We start from the raw sequence: 23,375 nt of genomic DNA, 5'->3' as shown, positions 1-23,375 counted from the left end.
AAGAGTGTTTGTTCTAAAGGGGGAATGTGCGGTTAAAAAGAAGTTTTTGAAGAAACCTCATTTCTTTATGAGAGAGGTAGCCGTGTTAGTCTGTATCTTCGAGAACAACAAGAAGTCCTGCGGCACCTTATAGACTAACAGATATTTTGGAGCATAAGCTTTCGTAGCTAAAGACCTGCTTCATTAGATGCATGACAAAGAGGGTCTTTAGCCATGAAAGCTTATGCTCCAAAATATCTGTTAGTCTATAAGGTGCCGCAGGACTTCTTGTTCTCATTTCTTTATGTTACTCATAACACTGAAGATGAATAAAACGTGAATAATTTTGGAACGGTAGCAATTGCTGGCACACTCCCAGAGCCAGCATAGACCCTCCCTGATCATCTGAAGAAGAGGGTCTTACCCAGGAAAGCTCATGACCTAAAAAATGTATTAGTCTTTAGGGTGCTATGGGACTGCTTGTTATTTGTGAAGCTACAGACTAACGTGACCCCTCAGAGTCCAAAATCTGGGTGGATCTGCGTGATGGGCATTTGCAGGCTCCACCGCTTATTCCATGGCAGGGGACAAACCAAATAAAGGCCTTTTCCAAAAGCTGCATTCTGGATCAAGTATGACCCAACACCAGAGCCGTCTGTAGGATTTATGGGGCCTTACACAGCATTATTAAACTGGTGGCAGAAACGGGTGGGGGGAGGTGTTTTTTAGATTTTATTATAATCTTCGGCAACACACTAATGAATAGTTTTGCATACACATTTTAAGCTAAGGTCCTATAGAAAATTCAGAAACTGACTGGCGCATGCCAGTTAAATGGCTTTATTATCACCTGAGTGGCTCTTTCACAGGTTCCACTGTTAGGCCTGGCCAGGTTTTTCACTTTTAAGTTAGCTAGATCCTCTCCTGAGGAAGCAGAGCCACAGCTCGAGGATAAGACGGGACAGGCGGGTGGGCAGGCCTTAAAACCCAGTGGTGCCCCAAATCCTCCAGTGTCCTCTTCAAATCAAGTTATACTACAGCGGAATTCCAATCTGAGAAGTGATTTAGTAAAAGAGATTGTGGGAGTCAGTTTGTCTCTCGTTGACTCCAGAGCAAACATATCCAGGTAATGCAACAAAGATGTGTGGGCCCTGCAAACCCCACTTGGGGTCTGAAAGCTGTGCACTGCCCCACCAGTGATGGAGGGTCTCTAACCCGGAATCTGTCTTTGATGAACATGCTCAGGTGTAACTGAGGGGAGAATTTGGCTCTGTAGTTGAGTTTACCTAATAACTGCTGACGATGGGTGAGCCAGAACAGAACTCAAGTCTTGCCTCTGAAGTGGTGTTGCTCCACAGGGGTAACAAAATGTAAAATATGGGTGGATGGGAGCGGGGGGGGATCAATGCAATGCAATAGCTTATTTTCCATGGACGTGTGTGTGCTGCGGGGAAGCGTGTGAGTTTAAATGTGTATGTTTTGCCTAATTTGAAAAATTGTTTGTTATCCACTCCTGGGAGAAATGGGCAGTGAATTTGCCTACTATGTAAAATAATCAGAAACTGTTGCCCATTGTCTCAGTTATGAGACAGGGTCTTCTTACCTGCTTGGCAGGCAGGGCAGTAGAACCCTAGTTACATAAGGGTGTCGTGCAGGGAGACGCTGGTGTAATCTAGGTGATCTGATTTCTGGAAGCTGTGAAGTTGGCATGTCAGGATTCCCCAAAGCTGAGTACAGACTGCAGAGCACGGTGGCAGACCTCCCTATGACCTGCCAGCTCAGTCCCTAGGAGTCTCTTTTCTCGTCAGGACTGAGTGAGGACTCCAGGATTTGGCGCATTTTTTTCTACTATAGCATCTCTGTCGTAACAATGGAATCTGTATCTTTTTGTTTCTTCCTCCAAAGGAGTGGGTCTTCAGTGACCCTTTAATTAGACAGCAGGACAAGTGTCTCTCCATCACCTCCTTCTCCACCGGGTCTCAGATCACGCTGGTGGCGTGCAATCAGAAAGACGGCAGACAGGTACCGTACCACCTCCATAATGCTGTCCCTGTCCCATGCTGGTACTAGTGGTGCCTGAAGACAAGACTTGGCACTGGTGAGGTGACCGCATAAACTAAAACATCTCTCTCGCTCTCCTGTCCCTCTCGCTCGCCTTGCAGGGGGTCAGAATGCTGCTGCTCAGCCTGGTGTCACCTGCCCCCCCCAAACCCTGCTCTCTTCCTTCTTCTTGTTTGCTGGCAGGATGCTTGATACCCAGGTTGCACCATTCTTATCTGGGACTTGTGGGCAACAGGATTTTCCCCAGTCTTCTGGAAACTATATTTGAACCTAGTGGTGACCGGTGCAGTGCATACCTTCAGCACAGCCTCAAGCTTGTATGAGGACATAGGAGAGCAGGAGGCCAACTTTGCTTAGTGTGTGTTTTCCATACCTCCACGCTCTTTACTGGTTACAACCCTGACAGGTTAGCAGGGGGCAGACACAGGAAGCTGGGTTGCGAAAGTGTGGAGAGAAGCCCACTCTGCCACACCTCTGTTCCCAGACACACGCTCATGCACGAATGACCTGGGAGCTGGCACAGGAAGCCCCAGTACCCCAAAATAAAGTTGAGGCATGGTCTCAGAGGCAGTGCTAGGTAAAGTGGAGGCAGGCTGGTGGGAAGAGAGCGTGTGGGGAAGGGAGAAGGAAGCACGTCTCCTAGTTAAAGATCAACGCCTACAGCAGGGGTTGCCAAGCTTATGGGTATGGTTACACAAGATCCTTATCCACCCCAGGACATGCAGCCAGCTTGTATGCTGCTAGTAGAGGGAGATCCAGATGCAAGACTCCTGATTTGAAATTTGAATCCCCTAAAGTTCAGAGCTGTTTGATCCAGGGTTGACCATTGCTGCAAGCCAGATTCAAGATCCAGATCTGGATTTGGGTTCAGGAACACGTAGCCCATCCCTGCCTCTCCTGACCAAGTTCAGGAGAGTTTGGCCCTTGAACGTCATACCCATGTCTAATTATTTGAAGCATTTAAACAAAACCCTTGTTTACACCCTGTCAGCAAAAGCATCTCCTAGGTCAAGTCCCTGATTTGAGTCCAGTTCATCCATATAACAGAACGGAAAGCAAGGACTCACATCCTTAGGAGGCTGGCTCCAGGTTTTTACAGAGCGTGCATTTTTGTAATGAGACTACTATAAAACTGTCATGTCAGTGCTCTGTAAATCACTCCGACCTCACAATGAATCCACGTGTTAATGTGGACTGATTTTTCACTTCTGGCTGGTGGAATCCATGTGTCTCTCGGATGCAGGGAGGACGCCCTGGGGGGGCTGGAGAAACAGGCAGAGTTGGCAGAAGCTCGCTTTGAGTGGGGAAACCTTGAGACATAGGGGGTGCACTATGGAGCCTGCGGTCAAGGTGCAGATGGAGCTGGGGCAGTGCCCAGTGCTCTGACAGCTGCAGAAAGGCAGAACAGAAGGGCAAGCAACAGTTTCATTCTGTAGCCCATCTGGAACAGACTGCGTCACAGCACTGGGAATTGTGCCCTGTTACTAAAAGACAGGGTTTGTCCACACTGGTTTTTTTATTTTTTGCTGACAAAAACCATTTTTTTCACCCCACCCCTCCACGAACGTTCACACAGCCAAGCAGGGTAACTTGAGATAAGAGGGCTTTTCCCTCGAAATAATTACTCCAGCTCTGCAAATGACTTTTGCCGGCCCTCCCCCCCCCGAACCCCTTTTCGAGGTTGCAAAGGAATGCGTGTGAACAAAGCACAGCTATTGTCGGCTCCTCCGAAGGCTCTCTTTGCAGTGCTGTGGCTAGGAACTGTGGCTGTAGATGAGAACGCTCCATTTTGCAACGTTGTGGCTCTGTGAATGTGATTTTCTGACCATTCTTATTTAGAACATTAAAATAAATAATGTTGAAAAAACCCTGCAGCATGGACCTTGCCACGGTTTGATTTCCTGTTGAGAAAGAGAACAAAGGCTTGCAAGCTAGAGGCCAATCAGATCATTCAAAGACTGCTGCTTTTGCCAGAAAGATAAGGCACATCAAAGCAGGCTTTGTATCTACATCAGCAGCAACTGAATTTGTGAGTCGGAATAAGACCATGTAGATATCTATACATAGGACAGCACTTAATGGAGAAATCACAGAATGACCCCAGACTAAATGCTTTCCAGCCCCATCAAGCTAGTCTGAACTGGGCTGAAGAGGACCTGGAATGAAATGTATTTGGCAAAAGCATTATTGCTCAACAGCAACAGCTGGCTGCTGTCAGCACTCAAAGAGAGCTAGCCAAGTGCTATTCTGTATGATCAGAACTAGTTTTTGAGCAGGACGGACATTATCTGTAATAATATTTAGCTGTTAGCATTTCTACTTGAATGTCTGATAAATTATGACATAGTTCCAGGCTGATGGTGGGTGTGGCATTTTAATCTGTAATAAAGTGAGGACAAATATAGCCCGAGTAAGAGTCAGGCACTAAAAACAGAGAATAATATTGAGAAACCCCGGCATAATATTGCCAGGCAGAACAGAGTGAATGAAGAGAAATCCCATTAGACAAAAGTATGTCATTGTAATTTACCTGACAGAATAAGACCTCAGCCTGAAAATTAGGACAATTGCGTTGACGTCTTAGCTGTCTGCTTCTTTTCCCCAGATTGCTGCTCAGTGGCGCTTATTATTTGTGATACAGAAAAATAGAACTCTATGCAGACAAGCACAAACCAGAGTGAAAACCTTACAGTTTTGTAAGTGCCTGAGTCAGCATCTTGACAGTATTAGCCAGCTGGAGCGTTCCTGTCAGTATTTCACAGCTTGAAAGCAATTTTCAGGAGCCAGGAGTTTTTCTCAGCTCTGATTCCTTTTTGTTTCAGCATTGTGAGTTTCAGATCTCCTAAGGAGAGCTTGTCAGTGCACTTGTTAGATTCTGGCATATATACCAACTGCTGTACAAGCTTTCCTATCAAACACACTGTTTATGCACAATGTTCTGGGAAACATTTTGGCTCTGGCCATATTAGCCCCTCCTTTCAGAGGGGCTATGGTAATATGACACTTCAGAATATGCTAATGAGGCATTGCTATGAATATGCAGTGCCTCATTAGCATAATGACAGCTATGCACACTTTGAAGCTGCTGGTTTCAAAACGCACGCTGCCTGTGTAGCCGGGGGCCTTTCAAAATGGCTCCCTGATTTTGAAAGCCCCTTCTTCCCATCTGATTTTGGGGATCATTTGGAAAGGCCGCGCGGCTACATGGGCAGCGTGCGTTTTGAAGCCAGCAGTTTCGAAGCGCATGTGGCTGCTATTATGCTAATGAGGTGCTGCATATTCATGGAAGTGCTCATTAGCATATTCCAAAGTGCCACATTACCATAGCCCCCACAAAAGGAGGGGCAAGTGTGGCTGTGGCTGTCCTATGATACCAGTCCTAGGCTCCCTGCAGCTCTACAAATGTACCTCAGTTGTGACCTGCAGTACCCCCAGTACCCTCTATGTCAGAGCGGTGTCATGGGCCGCCATGCCTCGTAGTCCAAGCCAAAGCCCACAGTCGTAAGATACGTGTCAAGAATCAGCCAAGTTGGACTGTCAGAAGCAAGAGACAAAATGGAGGTTGGGAACCACAAGTCTGATGCCAGGAAATCAAATTAGGGGAGCGGAAGCAGGAGTGGGTATTAAAAGACTCACAGAGCAGAGACAAGCCCAGTTGTTCACAGAGCTGCTTTTTCTTGCTGCTGGCTTAAGTAGGGCCAGCAGGCCAATCACGCTCTCTGGGACTCGGCCAATCAGGCATCAGGGGTGAAGCCTCGTGCTGAGACCAGGCTGCTGGGTCTCAGGTAAGCTGCTACTTGTGGATAATTGAACCTTGCAGACCCAGATTTGAGATCTATGGCTAACAACACCCTGCTGTGTCAATTATCAGCCCCAGTCCTATGTCTGGTCAACAACTAAACGTAAAGTTAACCTAGCTATGTCACTCTGGGTTGTGAACAATTCAGTCCCTGAGGAACTGAAGTCAAGCTGACCTAAGCCCCAGGGTACATACTATTAGGTCAACACCTGTGCTGCAGTAGTGTTTCTAGCACAAACATATGCTTAAGATACAACCCCCAGCTCTCCTACTCTTCTCCTCTTACTTCTTTCCTGAGCGTGGCTGCCTCCAGTCACTTCCAGGATTTACTGAGCGATTTAAGTCACTTGCAAAAATTCCAGACCCACTAAGACCCATGACTGCCTGTAAAATTAGTTGGACAGACAGAAGTTAAAAGCCAACTTGTGCTCATGCTGAAAAATAACAGTACTGTTATACCCTGGGCTCTATTTTACACTGACTAGCACAGTGGAAGGACTGAATGGGTTTTTATTTGATATTCTAGAAATAATATTTGAGAGACAAGGTGAGAGAGGTAGTTATCTTTTATTAGACTCACTTCTGTTGGTGAAAGAAGTAGGTTGAGCTCTGTGTAGGTTGAAAGCGTGGCTTTCTCAACAACAGGAATTGGTCCAGTAAAAGCTATTAATTCACTCACCTTATGTATCTAATATCGTTGGTCCTACACAGTTACAACGACATTGCAAAGAGTAATGATATTTGGAACTTACTCTACTTTCATCCACATCTCGCAAAACACTTGAGTACCCAGTACAGCTAGTTGAACCCTTTCAAAATTCTGATGACATTTTTATGGGAAAAGAGACAAAAATTTTGTGAAAATCATGATTTGTTGTCCAACCATGTCTTTATCACCACACATTTGTCAGAAAAGGTGGCAGAGATACAGAGAGATTCAAGCCAAAATTTTTGAAAACTTGCAAGCCCCAAGAGTCATATGGGACATGGGAGCTCAAAATCTTGAGTTGGCACAAGGTGTCCAGCCAATGGTTTCTTTCACTGAGTTTTCACCCATCACAGATGGGGCCTAGGGAAGAGTGCCTTCTACTGAGTCACCAGCACCACTTCCATAGTACATAGGTGTTCCTCAGAGGCTCCCCTCCAAATGCTAGCCAGGCCAAAGGGTGCTTGGAGGATGAGAGTTGAAAAGGTCACAGCCTGAGGCTGCATATAGTTTCATGTGAAGGTTCTTGCGATTTCCCCCACAAACACTCAGTTTCTACCCTTTTTCTGGACCTTTCCTCATTTCTCTGAGATATCAAGCCCCAGCACAAGGTTGTTCTTGGGGACTGTGGAGCAACATTAAAGTGGGGGGCAGGGGCAAGGTAGGGTGACCATCCGTCCTGTATTGGGCGGGACAGTCCCATATTTGGGATGCCAAAAAGGCATCCCTGCTTATTTTCTAAAAGGTACTAATTGCCCCGTATTGGGGCCTTCCAGGGTCTGGGGGTGGGGAGTGCTGGCAGCTGCCGCTGCCCTGAGGAGGGGAGCGTTGGTGGCTGCCACTTCCCCAGGGCTCTGGGGCTGGGGCACTGGCTCCCCAGGGCTTGGTGGAACCCAAGGAGCCATCCTTCCACATCTCCCTGTCTTGCATTTGGGACAGGGAGATATGGTCGCCCTAGGCGAGCGTGAATAGATTTGTCCCTGTGTCTGACCCTCCTTTTCTCCTTTCAGGCACCCTCTTTCCCTACCAGCAGTCTAACCCTTAAGGTCCATGACCCCCTAAACATATACCCTCCAAAGTGAATGAATGGCATTGCACCACTCAGGTTTGGCCCAGCTGCCCCTCTCCTTTATGGAGGGGTGGCCAGGCCAAATTTGAACGAGTGGCACTACGACCTGTCGCACGGCGTGGCACTGCCTCTCAAGTTTGGCTCAGCCAAAAAGTGATCAGTCCACAGCCAGGCGGCCCCTTCAAACTCCACAGCCTGGGATTGCTCTTGTAGCTTTTCTTGGCCGGCGAGCAATCAGATGAGAGATTTTAAGTGAAACCAAGTGAGAGCATCTAACCGTTTTACTTCTTCCTCCTGAATGCTGAGGGGAGGAAGGGGCATAACAACTCCAGGCCTGGATGCGGGGAGGGGAGATAATGGAATCAAAACCACTGCTGTCATCTAAGGAGAAGCATCAATGACATCAGCTCGTACTATCAATACACAAACTGCTACCTGTATAGAATTCCAACAGCCAAAGCCCAGGCCTGTCCTTCCTCCCTCGTAACCCTCCCACCACTTTCCACTGCACTGAGAGATTCAGGATGACTCCAAAACAGCTGCTGGGCTTTCAGGGTGAGCAATTAACTGAGAAGTCAGTTCGTGTGGTGCTGTTCATTAGCAGGAGGAAATGTATGTTGTTGAGCACTCCCTGCCTGTCCTCCTGCTGCTGCTGTTGCTGCAGGCCATTCCTGAAGACAAAGTGGCTTGCATCTGCTCAGCACAGAGAGGCTCACAGACCAATGGGCCTCGAATCTGGAGAAATCCCATGGCACACAACCATACTGGCCGCCAGGTGTCTCCTGGGAGGAAGAGGAGGGGAAATATCCCTTGCTAGTTGCTGTGGTCGCAGATCTGTGATAGTCGAGGCCTGGTAAATTGCAGCCTGCACCTTCACAGCAGGGATTCCTAATGCAAGAAGCTGTAGCCTCTAAGAGGAATGGCATCCATACAGAAGATGCAAGGCAGAGAGGTGCAGAAGTATTAGGAACAGCTGTGCCCATCTCTCACTCTTTCCTGAACGTGGCTGCTGCTCTATCGTTTACCTCCTCCCTGTCTCTCTATGTTGTGGGCCTTGCAAGGAGAGGCCCATGCCAGGAGAGAGACAGTCCTAGGAAGCAGCCAGTGTTGACAGTCATGTAAGCTCCATCTTGTCCTTCGTGAAGGGTTATATTTCCACCCTGCTATATTTCTGGCCATTATCTTGGCAACCTCTCTGGTCATGTTGTCTTCTTCCCAGTGAGCCAAAGGCCAGTCTCTCAGCAGAAGCCCCTTCAGTCAGAGCTGGTAGCAGTGGTCAGGTGAGGGTTGATGTTTGTGAAACCACCTCCAGGCAGTCTCAGGACTAACTGGGCCGAGGAGAAGCCCCTACATTGCACAATTGTTCTGTCAAGTGAGAATAATAAACAGTGTCCAGATGTTATCAATAATGGTGTGATGAAATGCTGTATGAGCAGACCGATACTGGAGTTTCTCAGAATGCGGCTGGGTGCCTGCCACCTGCAATGTGAGGAGAGCGAGGCTGCTCACTCAGCGGGTTACCCATGAATGACAATGCCTATAGAGTTCAGACAGTCCAAAAGGAAAGGCCAGTCGAACAGTTCAGAGAACATTTGCTCCTTGCATATGGCGGGTTGGCGCTGCCCCTTTCCTCACAGCAACCAGCCATGCAGGCCAAACATCCTATTCATATCCCCAGGCTGCCAACCTCCTGAGCACTCAAACCTTGTGTCCTGACTAGGCCATCTGCTCGATGGAGAAAATGGAAGACAGGAAAATCCCAACAGTCTGGAGTGCTCTGTCCAGTGAAGCTGCTGAAATCAGATATCTCTGTGTAAATGAATGCTGGAGAATCCTGGTGGAAATCTCCAGCCTATGTTGTTACTGTTATTTATTTATGGGAAATGTTCCCTGTAAGCTGAGCACTTGGGTGACTGCCCAGGAGAGATCCAGGTGCTGCCCAGCTGATTAGCAGAGTGCCCATGGCCACCAGCATGTGCTTCTATTGGTGATGCGTTGGTACACTGGAAAAAAATTCAAGGGAACGCTGGTAGCAGCTCCTACCAGCTGGGCACTTCTCAGCCAGACAGGAAGGTGCAGCCCCCGTCCTGAAGAACTCACCACTCCAGCAAAGGGGCAAGTAATGAGAGATGGGGACAAACAGGAAACAAGACAGACTTCGTCCTTTCACTGTTGGCATTACAACACCAGTGGGCCACCAAGAGGGACTTCAGTGTAGGTGGAGGCCTTGCGGACAAGTACAGGCAGGTTGTTCTATGTGCAGTGAGCAGCCTGGCAGAAGGTACAGAGGCATTTATGGAGACGCTGACAAGGGGCCGTCAAGGTGGAAATGCAGGCAGAGTGGAGGAGTATTGGGTAGCTTGAAGAGAGATGAGCTGGATAAGTAGGGAGGGGCAGAGTTACGGCTCTCCAGGTGGTGAGGAAAGGGTTGAATGTGATGTGCTAGTGGGTGAGGAGCCAGTGGTGGGCTTTAACAAAGGCAGTGACAGGACCAAATCAAGGGGCAAGGAGAGGACAACTTACTGTGGATTTTATATGGAGTGGGAAAAGGCAAGGCAGGATTTTGGGAGGGCAAAGACAGGGATGTTCCAGTACCTAAGAAGAGATATAATGAAGGTCTGGCCAGATATTTAGCTGTGTAGATGGACAGAAAATGCTGGGTCTTGGGGGTACTGAGGAGGAGGAAGCACAATGGTTTGAATTTAACCTAGATGCATGCAGCAAGGGTAAAGGAGCAGCCAAAACCAGCCCAAATCCCAGGCTGAAGTTAGAGGAAAGGCAAGGGTGTTGCGTGTGTTGACAGAGAAGGTGGAAGTGAACAGAGTGTAGCTTCTCCCAGGTTAAATTCAAGCTGACAAAACACTTCAGAGGAGATGAGGGGTGGGATGGAAGGGGCCCACCTCGGCCTGGATTGAGAGATTTGTGAATCATCTGCAGAAATCAGAGAGAGGAACGTAAGGCTCTTACCCTGAAGTGCCAACTGGATTTTAAGGCAGCTCCATTGGCTTTTAAACCCTGTAGTGGAGAAGGACTCGGTCAGACCTGAGACCCCTTCCCTGAGCTGCAATCTGCATTATTTGGCCTCCTCTCACCTTTCAGCTTTTCCTCCTTGTGCTGCGGCGTCCGCAGCTGAAGGGCCGTGTGCTGAGGTGGCTCTGAGCTGGTGCAGTGCTCCTGCCTTTGCTGCCCCTGCCTGGGAGTGTTGTTCCCCTCAGCGCTGAACGGCGATAGAACAAACTCTTCTTGGCCAGACAAACTGGGCAAAAGTAGGGCCTGGGGCAGCCAGCCCCCATTTAATGCTGCTTTGGCTTTCTCATCTCGTAGGTGGTTTGATAGGGAATCTCTTATGCCCCTGTAATTATTATTGGAGCCAGATACTGCTGTGTTACGTCAGTATAATCTCAGAGCAGTCCTGGTTTATACCAAGCTGAGTGTGAGCAGGCCTGGCCTGTACCCTGCAGTGGAGGTGAGAGGTGTGTGTGTGTGGGGCAGGGGGGTTTGCATTCTCTGTAGGCCAGTGGGTGCCTAACGATGCCGCTAAGGAAGCTAGGCAAATAATTTGCTTAGGTTCTTTTGAAAATCCCAGTGGGTGCCCATGTGCATCTTTAGGCTCCTAAATATCTCTGAAAACCTGGCCCTGGCAGTCCAGGGGAAGCCCTATCAGCGAACCCCCCATTATCAAAAACACAGAGGAGCCGAGATTTTGGAAGTGGCACCCCAAACCAGAACTCCAGTGTCCCGAACTTCCTGCCTCCTGTTGCACCCTGGGAGGGGCTCCCTCCCTCGTGAAAGTAGGGGGAGGTCTTTTGTCTCACTATACCGCTTTTTCTCTCTCCTCTCTCCTTCCCACCACTTCCCCCAGAAATGGAAGATGAAAGGCAGTTTCATTCAGCACTTTGTCAGCGGCCTCTGCCTGGAAAACCAGTCCAGCAGGGTGGTGACCAACACATGCCAATCAGATACACCTGGTCAACAGTGGGAGCTGCTACAAGTCACATGATGGTAGCCTGGAAACCTCTGTTTCTTTCTGCATGAGACTTTGGGAATGGACGGGGTTCGGGTGGGGAGGTGAAGGTTTATTATTTCTAACCCTGATGTTTTGATTGTGATCATTGGCAAGTCACCATTTCAGCTGAACATTCACTGCTTTTGAAGTTTCAAGGCAGAAATTAGGGCAAGGGGATACAAAAGGGCATTAAACTTGGCCCATCTGTTGTCTTCGGAGGCTGCAGCTGACATCCTCAGCCAACAACACTCAAAAGGAGGAGACAGCACAACCCAATAGCTGGATAGCGCTCGGAGCGACAAGCACTGACTCACAGCTCTCTCCTTCCTTGGCAGTGACTTGTGTGATTCTTCAGTCCCATGGAGTGCATGTAACCAGTGGCCTTGACAATGCTTCTACAAACTCTTGGCAGCTCCAGGGGGTTTTCTCCTGGGACATCCTGGGTTATTTTTGGGTGCTGTCTCAAACTGCGGCAATGGAGTTGCTGTGTGGGAAACTCAGTGCGACTAACGCATAGGTTGGGAGATGGGCAGTGGATCGTTGGGGGCAGGAACTGTGTTGGGACATTACTCTTGGCCGGTCCAGAGGCACTGCCGTTGGATGTGTGGTTGGTACTACGGATGGAGAAGAGGCAGAGTCAGGGTAACGGACTAGCAGGAAGGAGGAAGGGTTTGCATTGTGCAGTGTTTCACTGGATCATGTCACTGTCATTCATCCCAGAGGGTGCTTTTACGGCTTCCCACGTCCTATAACAAATAGCCAGGATGACCAGGAAGGGCCCTAGGGTAAGATCTTAGAGAGGCCAATACCACTGCAGCCACTACTGCAAATCCAGTGCTCGTTAACCAGTCAGATTGGCGCGCTTCATAAGACTGAGCCCCAGGATTGGACGCAAACTGACTTTGAACTGCCAGTAACGTGTAACAGCCCCTGCCCTTCCCCTCTACACCCATGGAACTGCCAGAATAGCCAGGCTCCTGCTTGGGCATGTTCTTCCTCTGCCAGAGTTGTTCTGCTGTGAGTCGAGCTGACACTCAGAAAATGACTGCCTACCCTGTGGGATATTGGAGGTTGCTGGGGTTGGCTCTGAGATGGACAGACATGATGCTACAGCTGTGAGGCAGTGTCCCTTAAGTCCCACCCTGGAGGCATTCCAGCGCCCTTCACTGACAAAAACAACAAGGCACCCTGTGGTACCTTAGAGACTAACCGCTTTGTTTGAGCATAAGCGGGTAAAAACCAGTTTGTGAGTTCATGCATCTGACAAAGGGGGTTTTACCCAAAAAAGCTTATGCCTAAATAAAACTGCTAGTCTTTAAGGTGTCATAGGACACCTCATTTTTGCAGATACAGACTACCCCTCTGAGACCTCACGGACGGTGTGTGTTGAAAGTAGTGGTATATTTGGTGATGACAGGCCAAGCAGTGCAAGGTGTGGGGACCACTGGGGAAAACTTGTATTGCTCCCTTGTGCCTTTCTGTGCTTGGTGCATTAACACAGAGAGCACAGCCCCCTGGGTAATTACCAGGTTCTAGCCCTGGGTTATGCTGAAGGAGCGCAGGGAAATAGCATGAGTAGGGTGTGTGCAAGGGCTGCCCATGTGAATACAGCCTGGGGTGGCAGAGCTGTCTCTCAGAGCTGTGCCGCTAACAGTCCTGAGGATTTTACTGCTCCTCTTTACTTAGCTCTTCCCAAGCGAAAAGACCAGCTTTCCCTCCCATGGGTTATTGCTCACCTCCCTTGCGCTAGTGCCCCCAGCAAGGTGCTTCTCTCACTTCTAAATGGGGATGCAACCCCCCCCCCAGGTTTGATGACTTGCATCCCAACTTCTTCCATTTACATCCATGCACAGGTGGAGAGAGAGCGCAAGAATTCCCCCCCACCTCCTGGTGCACAGCCCCCACATGCCCACACCTTTGTTGGTGAATTGGCCTCATTCAGCAGCAGGTTTCTTTACCAGGGCTGGGCTCCCTTCCATGTGCTGGTGGTGGATGTGTGGCAGACTGAAAGAGGCAGGATTCAGGACACCCTGTCCCTTCAGAGGCCCCTGTACCAGGGTTGCAAGTTAGGGCTTTCTCTTCTCTGTCCCTGCCTCTCGGGGGCTAAACCAGGGACTCCTGGGAGCTGAACAAGAAAGGTGCAGGACACCTCCACCTGCACCCAAAGCCAGCACAAGAATGGAATCTCATCACCAGATCCTTCCATTCTTAATCCTTTCACTGCAGCCAGACAAGACATGCCCATAAAGGTGTCCAGGTCTTCTTTTACTTACACAGATGTGCTATGGAAAGGCCTGGTATTGTGCATCCCACATTGTGAAGGAATTAGTAGAGCAGAGCCTGTTTCTTCCTCATCTGGGAGACTGAAAGTCTTGTAAAGAAATAGCATCAAGATACAAAGTCATATCTGGAGAACAATCCTTGGCTACGTCTACACGTGCACCCAACTTCGAAATAGCTTATTTCGATGTTGCGACATCGAAATAGGCTATTTCGATGAATAACGTCTACACGTCCTCCAGGGCTGGCAACGTCGATGTTCAACTTCGACGTTGCTCAGCCCAACATCGAAATAGGCACAGCGAGGGAACGTCTACACGCCAAAGTAGCACACATCGAAATAAGGGAGCCATGCACAGCTGCAGACAGGGTCACGGGGCGGACTCAACAGCAAGTCGCTCCCTTAAAGGGCCCCTCCCAGACACACTTTCATTAAACAGTGCAAGATACACAGAGCCAACAACTAGTTGCAGACCCTGTATATGCAGCACGGACCCCCAGCTGCAGCAGCAGCAGCCAGAAGCCCTGGGCTAAGGGCTGCTGCCCACGGTGACCACAGAGCCCCGCAAGGGCTGGAGAGAGAGTATCTCTCAACCCCCCAGCTGATGGCCGCCATGGAGGACCCAGCAATTTCGACGTTGCGGGACGCGGATCGTCTACACGTCCCTACTTCGATGTTGAACGTCGAAGTAGGGCGCTATTCCCATCCCCTCATGGGGTTAGCGACTTCGACGTCTCGCCGCCTAACGTCGATTTCAACTTCGAAATAGCGCCCAACACGTGTAGACGTGACGGGCGCTATTTCGAAGTTACTGCTGCTACTTCGAAGTAGCGTGCACGTGTAGACGCAGCTCTTCTGTGCTATGTTCTTAACATCCCAAAACTAGGGGACACATTACACATCTGACAAAGCGCTTCTTTGCCCACGAAAGCGTATGCTCCAAAATATCTGTTAGGCTATAAGGTGCCACAGGACTTCTTGTTCTTATTAACATCTAGTAGATTCTCCTTAATCTATTGTTATCTGCACCTAGAACTGTTTCTAGCTAGGGTCCCTTTGGGGTTTTAAGGACCCCCCACCCCAGTTGCGCAATGAGTTCCTAAAGCTGAAGGAAGTGGTTTATGCCAGGCAAATAAAAAAGAAAAGATGGGGGGGAGGGTTAATTGAAAAACTATAGAACCCTGCACACGCTGTTGGATTTCGTAAGCCCTACAACCACTACTAGAACAGGGCAAATATAGCAAAACAATGAGTGTATTTCTTTAAACTCTAAACAGCATTTTGCTTTGACCATAATGGTGTTGTCTTTTAAATTCTCTGTTCACAAATGATTTATTTGCACAGTGTTTGGCGAACGGTATCTGCGTGTGAATAAGTGTGCTCCTGTGAAAACAAGCGGTTCATCGTTTGCTGTTTTTCTTCTGTTTTAAAAAAGATGTTTGCCATCTACACAGAATCCATACACAAGCAGTAAATAAAATAGTCAGGCTATGTCTACACTACAGTGGTCCTCGGAAGGAAATTCTTTCAGAAGATCCCTTCCAAAAAAAATGCTTTCGAAAGACCGCGACCACACACAAAGCAGGTCGAAAAAATCGATCTGTTCTTTCGATAGAGAGCAGCCGCACCCCGCCCGCACTTTTGAAAGGATGGGCCAGGAAATGCTGCAGATTGAAAACTCCAGCCCCATGGAAGGCTGCTTGTTTGAAAAAACGGCCCTGGGGCACCTTCGCGCATTTTTTTCCCAAAAGAATCTTTCAGAAAAAGGTGCTCTTCCTCACCTTGGAGTGGAATGGGGCCGCTGGAAAAAAGTCCCGCCTGCTTCCAATGTAATATCGAAAGAACTCATTTTGTGTAGACACTCCGTGGAATTTTTCAAAGGAGCCCTGGCTTTTTTGAAAAATCTCACTTGAGCAGACATAGCTTAAGGGCCTGAACTTTGGGGTTCTTTTCCTGGCTCTGGCAGTGTTGCACTGTGTGACTTTCAGCTTCCCTATTGTAAAAATGGGGAAGAAATATTGAACCTATTTCATACGTGCCATGTGTTAATTCATTAGTATTCATAAAGTGCTTTAAGATTTGCAGGTGACAGGTGCTCTAGAGATGTAAAGTATTTATTCTTTATGAGCTTTTGTTTTTCCAGCCTATTGAAAACTGGAAGGCTTTGCTGGCTCGGGATAACATTCACTGGCTGATACTTCATTTCAATACAGTAGTAGGTAATCATCTTGGTAATGCCCTTGGATGACTGTGATGAGTGACCTGCGGAGCTAGTGAAAACCCAGGTGGCTGATCTCCACTCCCAGCTACGGCCAAGTTGCATTTGCTGCAATACCACCTGTGTTGAAAGCGGGAGTGCAGTGCTGAATCTGGCAGTGGTCCTGCTTCTCCTCCTGTGTCCTGCCGAGATGCTTCCGTGCCAGGCAAGTGTCTGTCAGAAGGATGAAGAAGAGCAAGGGCAAGGTCTGAGGGGCAGAGAAGGAGAGACCAAATATAGGGAGGAAGGGGGAGAGGAGAGAGGCAGAGAACACACAGGAGACCAAAGATCGTAAATGAGAGAGGAAACCAGAGAGAGAGAACATGGAACAGACAGGCAGGCTGAAAAACAGAGCCCTTTGCCGCCCGTCCCAGCCACAAGCAGGAGGCATTACCTCCACAGTGGCCAGTTCAGGCAGTGGCGAGCAGGAGGAAGAGGGGAGCAATCTAACTTACCTGGCTGACCAAACCAAAGACAGCCTGAGAGGAGGAAGAGCGCAGGACCCAGCCGGTAATTTTGGAAGGCGTTAAAATGCTTCCAGACTGCAGCTTTCAGTCAAAATATTTCCTAGGGAAACCCGCTGAGCTCCCCTCTTTTCCCATCCTGCAGGGCATGAGTCCTGCTGGCAGCTTATTCACACCCCGAGTGACAAGTTAAACTGACGGGAGTGTTAGTCTATACGTAGCCTTAAGCATGAAAAAGCGAGAGAAGCGCTGCCTTCCTTGCAGTCCTCTTTTAAGAATTTGTCTGGCAGCTCCCTTTGGGCCCAAAGCCAGCTCTGTCTCCTCCTCTGCAATCAGAATGGTGGCACAGGGTTCCTTGTTGTGATGAGGCCCTCAGACAGAGGTGAAAATAAGCCGGTGGGCCCCTCCAGCAAGAAGAAGCCAGCCGGGGCACTTGGCCGTGCCCAGGGCTCTCCAACAGGCAGAATCAAACCTGGGACCTCTGGAGTTTGGTGCATCAGCCTCTGCTGCACAAGCCAAAAGGCTGCTGGCCATAGAACAGACTTGTTCCTCTCTCCGTAAGTGGTCTCAGTGTCACCAGCTGGGACAGTTCACCATACCCAGCAGGCATGCAGGTTACAGGGGCTGCTGCACTAACCAGCAGGCAGCCTGGCAGGTGAAAGGTGCTGGCTGCAGAGGCCCCCCACAACCAGTCCAGGGCTGCCCCAGCCCTGAGCTACTCACCCTTCAGGGCATCCTTGTTTGGTGTGTACCCAGGCCTCTGCCACTCTTCCTCCTCTTCTGATGATCAGGGAGGGAGGGAAAGTGCTCCGTTTGTGTGCATTCCTCTCCCTCCCAGCTTGCCAAGAGAAGGGCAGAGGAGCAATGCATGTCCACTTTCCCCACAGTCCCTGGTCAGTGGGGAAGGGGAAGGAGAGCATCCTGGTGGTATGTGCAGTTACAGTCTCCCTTGCCCTCCCTGTACTCGCCCTAGCCCCCCACCCTGAGCCTCCCACATACCCATCCTCCTGTCCAGGACTCACTTGGGCAGGAGGGGGCAATCTGACAACATCTGTAAGAAACTTAAGTCACGTTCATCCCTGCGAGAAATGTTGCTACGAGTGCTGGACACAGAGCCCTGTAATTGTGGAGTCCCCATATTCTGAATTATCCAAGGTTGCTGCTTGACTACAGGTCAGTTCTGGTTCAAGAGCCCCATTCACCAATGCATATTCCATGCAAAATCAACCGGAGGTAATTTCCTCACTGCCTGCTGAGGGTTTCAGGCCAAGGAGTAGCTGCCGCACTGCATGCAAAGGGAAGGCTGAAATGCAAAACAGAGGCCACACCCTGCCCCACAAAAACACAAACTTTGATGACTTGCATGAGAACATTCCAACACTTTGCCAATCTCCTAGTTAATTTTTATGACCCTTGATAAGGAACTACCATAGGGCGCTGCTGCTTTTAATTTCAAACAAACCATCCATCTTCCCAGAGCAGTTGAGGACTCCTCTCAATCTGTTACGAATGTGCTCCCCTATAAATCTTATGTGAGGGATGCCAACAGTACTTTCCCCATGCAGGGTGCTGCTACCTTCAGTCTGATTCCATTAGTGCCACAGCTCAAGGCTCTCTCAGAATTCCCACTGACGTCAGTGGGGGCTTTGGCTGGGAAAAACTGACCAAAGACCTCACACTTTTGCCTCCAACTCATTAAAACAATCAGCAATAGCAACCAGTCGTTGTTTTGCCTCCTGACTTTGGACAGACATCTAGACTCTGAAGAGCTTCCCCTGACTTACAGAAGAAGCTGTTCTTAAGAAAGCTCTTACTAAATCTGTTCAGCCAGTGTGATTTCACGTGCAGGCTGGGAAGTGATCAGGGTTTATCGAACAGGGGCTGAAGACGCACCTGTACAGATACCAGTTTCAAAGGGTTTATTTTCTCTCACCTGATTAAAAAGTTTTCTTTGCCAAATGTAATTCATGTGATGCACAGGTTTGTTTTTCCTCTTCTTAACCAAAGCATGTGCCAGAAGCTGTCCATTTAAATGCCTGGAATAAAATTCACTTTGAAACAACAGCTCAGCCTCTTTGCTTTCTTTGCTCTCTGTGGCTGCTCCCCTTGCCATTTAGCTACATTCTGGCACTTAGCAGCGAGGCAGCCATGTTAGTCTGCATCTTTGAGAACAACAAGAAGTCCTGTGGCACCTTATAGACTAACAGATATTTTAGAGCATAAGTTTTAGTGGGCAAAGACCCAGGTCTTAATGTTAACTGCTCTCCACAGCTAACTTCTATGCTGCAAGAGAGAAAGGTCTTTGCCCACAAAAGCTTATGCTCCAAAATATCTGCTAGTCTATAAGGTGCCACAGGACTTCTTGTTATTCTGGCACGTGTGAATTTTCTGCCTCAGATGCACCCCAGACTCCTTTGCATGGTCCCAGGACACTTCAAAAGAAGCACTTTAGGTGTTGACTTAGTGATTTATGGGTGCTGCTGGCACTTAAAGAGAATCTGTTGCAAGTGGCATAGCAAGTTCCTTGCAACATGCGAGAAAGGGAAGAGCATCCTTTCTCTCTTGCAGTATAGAAGTTAGTTGTGGAGAGCAGTTAACATTAAGATCCTACATCAGCAAACACCTGCTATATACCCTATTTCCACACAGGCTCTCTTCCTCATACTATCTACTGATCCTCCCACTATGAGCCTGTCACTTACCAACCCATCCTTCTGCCCTATTTTTGGGAGACGGGAGATGTCACTTACCCCCCATGGAGCTGCTTTGAGACATTCATTAACTGTCTGTGCCTTTTCATGCTGTTTATTCCCCTGTCTCTTACAGAAGTGATTTTAGAGGGCTCTTCTACCCCCATTCCTACTACTAGCTTCCCTGAAAGGCTCAGCTAGAGCATCCATTTTGAAACTGGCTTTAGAACCAGGGCTTAATCATGGCTGGCTGTTGCAACACCTGGTCCCCTGCTGCTGGGGGCGGCTCCAGGAAGTGACTGCCTCAAAAAGGGAGTTGGTCATATGCTTCTCTGGAACTCAGTGTAGGTGAGGAAGACTTTACAGTTCTTCCTCAGGCAGGTAGTGTATGTTGTATTTGATGTTATTCTGGTGTTGTGAAATGCAATGGGAACTCTAGAGCATGGTCATGTGCCGGCTATTGTTTTACCACCTTCACATGTGGGCTGAGCTTTGCAAGCTTCTTGGAACCTAGGCAAACATTCATGGAGGCTGACAGCTTTTAATAGGCTCAAAGAAGCAGGCCTGGCTTTCCCTAGAGCCAAACCAGTTGTGTTTGACTTGAGGACTGAGGGTGAATGGTTCCCTCCTCCTTGTAGGGAAGAGTTGGCAAATAGAATGCTGTGATGAATACTTGTGAAGGGTTAAATGCAGTGGGAGTGGGCTGTCTTTTAGCAAGCAGGCAGTGGGAAGAGAAGGGGATCTTTTGAAGTGCTGCAGTTACAGGCTGAGAAGCTTTTGTTTTGTGTGGTGGAGGAGAGCGACAGATGTTTAATCCTGAGCAGACTTAATGAATACAGTAAATATTCAGGCCACAGCACAGCCTGGGCATGCAGGTAAATAAGTAGAATGGAAATGTTTAATCAGAAATCATCAGGTTATCTCTTATTTTGAGTTTGGTGCAGGACTCCTCAGGCTGCCTGATGTACCCTGCCCCTGCACACTGTAACTTCTAAACTGAATCCCAGGGAAGTAATTCTTTGTTGTTTTTTCTTAAGTTGGTCTGTAACAGCTAGCAACCAAGTATGCTCTATCACTTTCTTTGTATGCTTTCTTTTGTTTTGATAAACAAATTTAATTTAAGGCAGTGATTTAATTCCTGTGTTTTACAAAGGTCTGTGTAGATGCATGCCTGACTGAACCGTCAGCTATCAGACTGCAGCTTAATTTCTTCCTCTTTGTTTTCTAGTTCTCCTCTAAAGCAGGGTTGAAAGCTTGGGGCTACCTCACAGGGAGACCTTCCAAGTGTGTCTTCCTGGGTTCTAAAGGGGGTGATCTCACTTGGGTGGTGCCAGCTACCTCCCAGGATGAGGGAATCTGTGATCTTGGGAAGCTTTTAAGCAGAAACCTATAGAGGCAAGGTACTTTAAGGCTTCTTGTGGGCCCCCACCTTCTGCACTCAGCGTGGGGATCAGCCTTGACAAACTGTCTGACTCGAGGCATGAGGGTGAATGGTTCCCGCCTCCCTGTAGGGAAGAGTTTGACAAATAAAACACTACGGTGTGGACGCTGTTGTCAACATAGTGTGCCCCTGCACCTGTTTCCCCACCCCAGGGTGGGAGGGCTGCTCTGCTCCACTCCCCTGGTATGCCAGTTTTGTAACATCCCTTAGGAATGGTCTACCTGTGATCCAAGCTAGAACAAAATCGTGCCTCAGCAGGACAACCTTCACTCTACTAATGCATCGAATGGTGTCTGGGCACAGCAGCAAATCGAACTAGTTTCTAACAAACTAATCCAGAGGCATCTGTATCTCGCCAGCAAAACAGCTGAGAAACTGAATGAGAGAATCTCCTTTGTTTGCTGGGAACTACTGTGGGTCACTTGCACCACGGGAGAAAATACAACAAAATAGCCCACCCTGGGGGAAAAACCATTTTTAATAATGCTTTCAAAGGAGACCAGCTGTTATGGTTAAGGTTTCCATGGAAACCAGTGAAAAGCATTTATTGGCAGCTGACTCTTAGCTAAAACAGCATAAATCCAGACTGTATCTGACCTGTGCATAAAGGGAGCCACTAATAAAATTAATGAGTGAGTGAGTGCCTTGGGCACACTGTTTCCTCCAACCAAAACACTAGTAGTGCACAGAAACCCCTCTTTCCTTTTTGCTACTCCACTCCCGACAGCTTTGTCTCTCTCTTCCCGAGGCCTCTTTTCCCCCTCAACCACTCAGATGGATTGCACCAGTCAACAGGCTCCCTCAGGTCCCCACCAATCCTTCTCACCAGGCTCCTGAGTCCTTTCCCACCTCAGTGTGGCAGTGGGATGTTGATGAAGGCCCTGTGAGCATCTGTGGATTTCCCCAACCTCACTGTAACTGCTGGGTTTCCAGGACTTCTCTTGCATGTAGTTCTGTTTTGTGCTCTCATTGCCTTTGTTCTAACCTCCTGGTGTACTCATCCCTTCAAATCAGCTGCTAATACATTGGTTTGTTTGTCCTCTGTGCTGAATTAGGCTACTTCAGGTGTCTTTCCAGGCCTGAGTCACTCCTGACTTCACACTACTTTTCTCTTGCCCTAGTGTTCTCTTCTGTGTCTCCCACTCATCTGTTCCTGTATTAGCTGGGTTACCATAACTGGGTCATCTTACAGACTAACCCAGCTTACAATATATGACTTAAAAAGTAAGCATAAATCTATCAGTGTAATATTGGGGCACCCTCTTAACATTTCAAGAAAATAGGACAATTGCATAAGTAGTACAGAGGACTAGATCTCTTGCAGGATTATTGCTCAAATACAAGAGTGTTTCCTGCCAGGTGGTTGGACACCCTGCTGCAGACACATGCATTGACTATATTCCCCACTTGAAGTGTGTGTGTGTGTGTGAGAGAGAGAGACTTTTGTGCTAGCTAAAAGAATGTTGACAGTGAGCACTCTGGAGTGGTAGGTTTCCACTTTGCGGGCTGGCAAAGAAAACATCTAGCAGATTCCCAGAGGCTATGGATGAAAGAGGATGATGACCACAAAGAACCTGACTCTTCAGGGTAGTCACGTGTTGACATCGTTTGATTAAAGAGGAACCCCCTACGAGGAAGTAATTGAATGGACTGACTTATGGGTAATACAGAGATCTGCGCACCATCCTTTAACAGAGCAGCATGCACTGTGCAATATAGAAAGGGCATTGATTTTTGTTGTTGTATTTCTGTTCCTGAGGTAACTTAAAAATGTGAATGTTTTTTCTGTGACGGACTAATGTACTCTCAGTGCAGTAAATAACCTGGCTACTGATTGTCCTGTTTGCTGATGCAGAAAAATTGCATGGCACACAGCCTTCAGCTTGTTTGTGTCTCTAGTGCTGACCACAGTGTTTCCAGCACCTTCTACTAAGCTTGTTTGCTGAAGGAAGGCAAACAATGCTGCAGGAGAAAGTGCCTTCGTGTTGATCCGTAGCACTTTAAAAAATGACTGAAAGGCTACATAAGGGAGAAAATACATTTTATTGGACCAACTGCTGTTGGGGAAAGAGACAAACAAGCTTACGCAGAAGTCTGCTTCAGTGAAATGCCAGTCTGCCCCCAGTGTTCATTAGCTATTCTCCAGTGGCCTACAATCATAGTACTAATAAATATATCCTGGCAAACAACCAAGCTTTTGTAGGGCAACAGACTGGATGGACGCCCTGAGAGGTCTCTTCTGTCTTACATTCTTTACCTCAGGAACCCACAGGCAGTTACCCTGGAGAACATAATGGTCAAAGGAGGATCCATGGTAGCTTGTTTTCTTTGTGTGGCTAGAACAGCGTGTAGGGAGGAGTGTGGTCCGGTCTAGTCTAGTCTGACCCTGTGTGACCGTAGGGAGGTCTCGCTCTGTGCCAGTGTCCTGTCTGTAAAATGGAGATTGCATGCTTTATTCTTTTCCTGCCACACCAGCTGTGTATTAATTCGGTAACTTTGTAAAGCACCTAGGTGAAAGGCACTATACAGCCTTCCCCCGCCTGACGAGGGTAATTCGTTCATCAAAAACCTCTCTTAGGGCGAATTCTCATAAGTCGAAAATGTAATTACCATTCATTTCAA

General features: G+C 48.3%; 1 protein-coding gene across 1 annotated transcript in view; it reads left to right on the top strand.

The window, feature by feature from the left end:
* GALNT16 (polypeptide N-acetylgalactosaminyltransferase 16) overlaps nt 1-14,261 on the top strand; it is a 127,625-nt gene extending 113,364 nt beyond the window's left edge. Inside the window, exons 14-15 of the mRNA XM_074997183.1 lie at nt 1,885-2,001; nt 11,477-14,261. Of these exons, the coding sequence (XP_074853284.1) occupies nt 1,885-2,001; nt 11,477-11,614 (255 nt within the window). The 3' untranslated portion in view covers nt 11,615-14,261. The remainder of the gene's footprint in view (nt 1-1,884; nt 2,002-11,476) is intronic.
* The last annotated feature ends 9,114 nt before the right edge of the window (nt 14,262-23,375 follow it).

This window comes from Carettochelys insculpta, chromosome 6, assembly GCF_033958435.1.
Source record: "Carettochelys insculpta isolate YL-2023 chromosome 6, ASM3395843v1, whole genome shotgun sequence".
Lineage (NCBI taxonomy): Eukaryota > Metazoa > Chordata > Testudines > Carettochelyidae > Carettochelys > Carettochelys insculpta.
The sequence above is the reverse complement of the archived record's forward strand: the minus strand, read 5'-3'. Positions and strand labels throughout refer to the sequence as shown.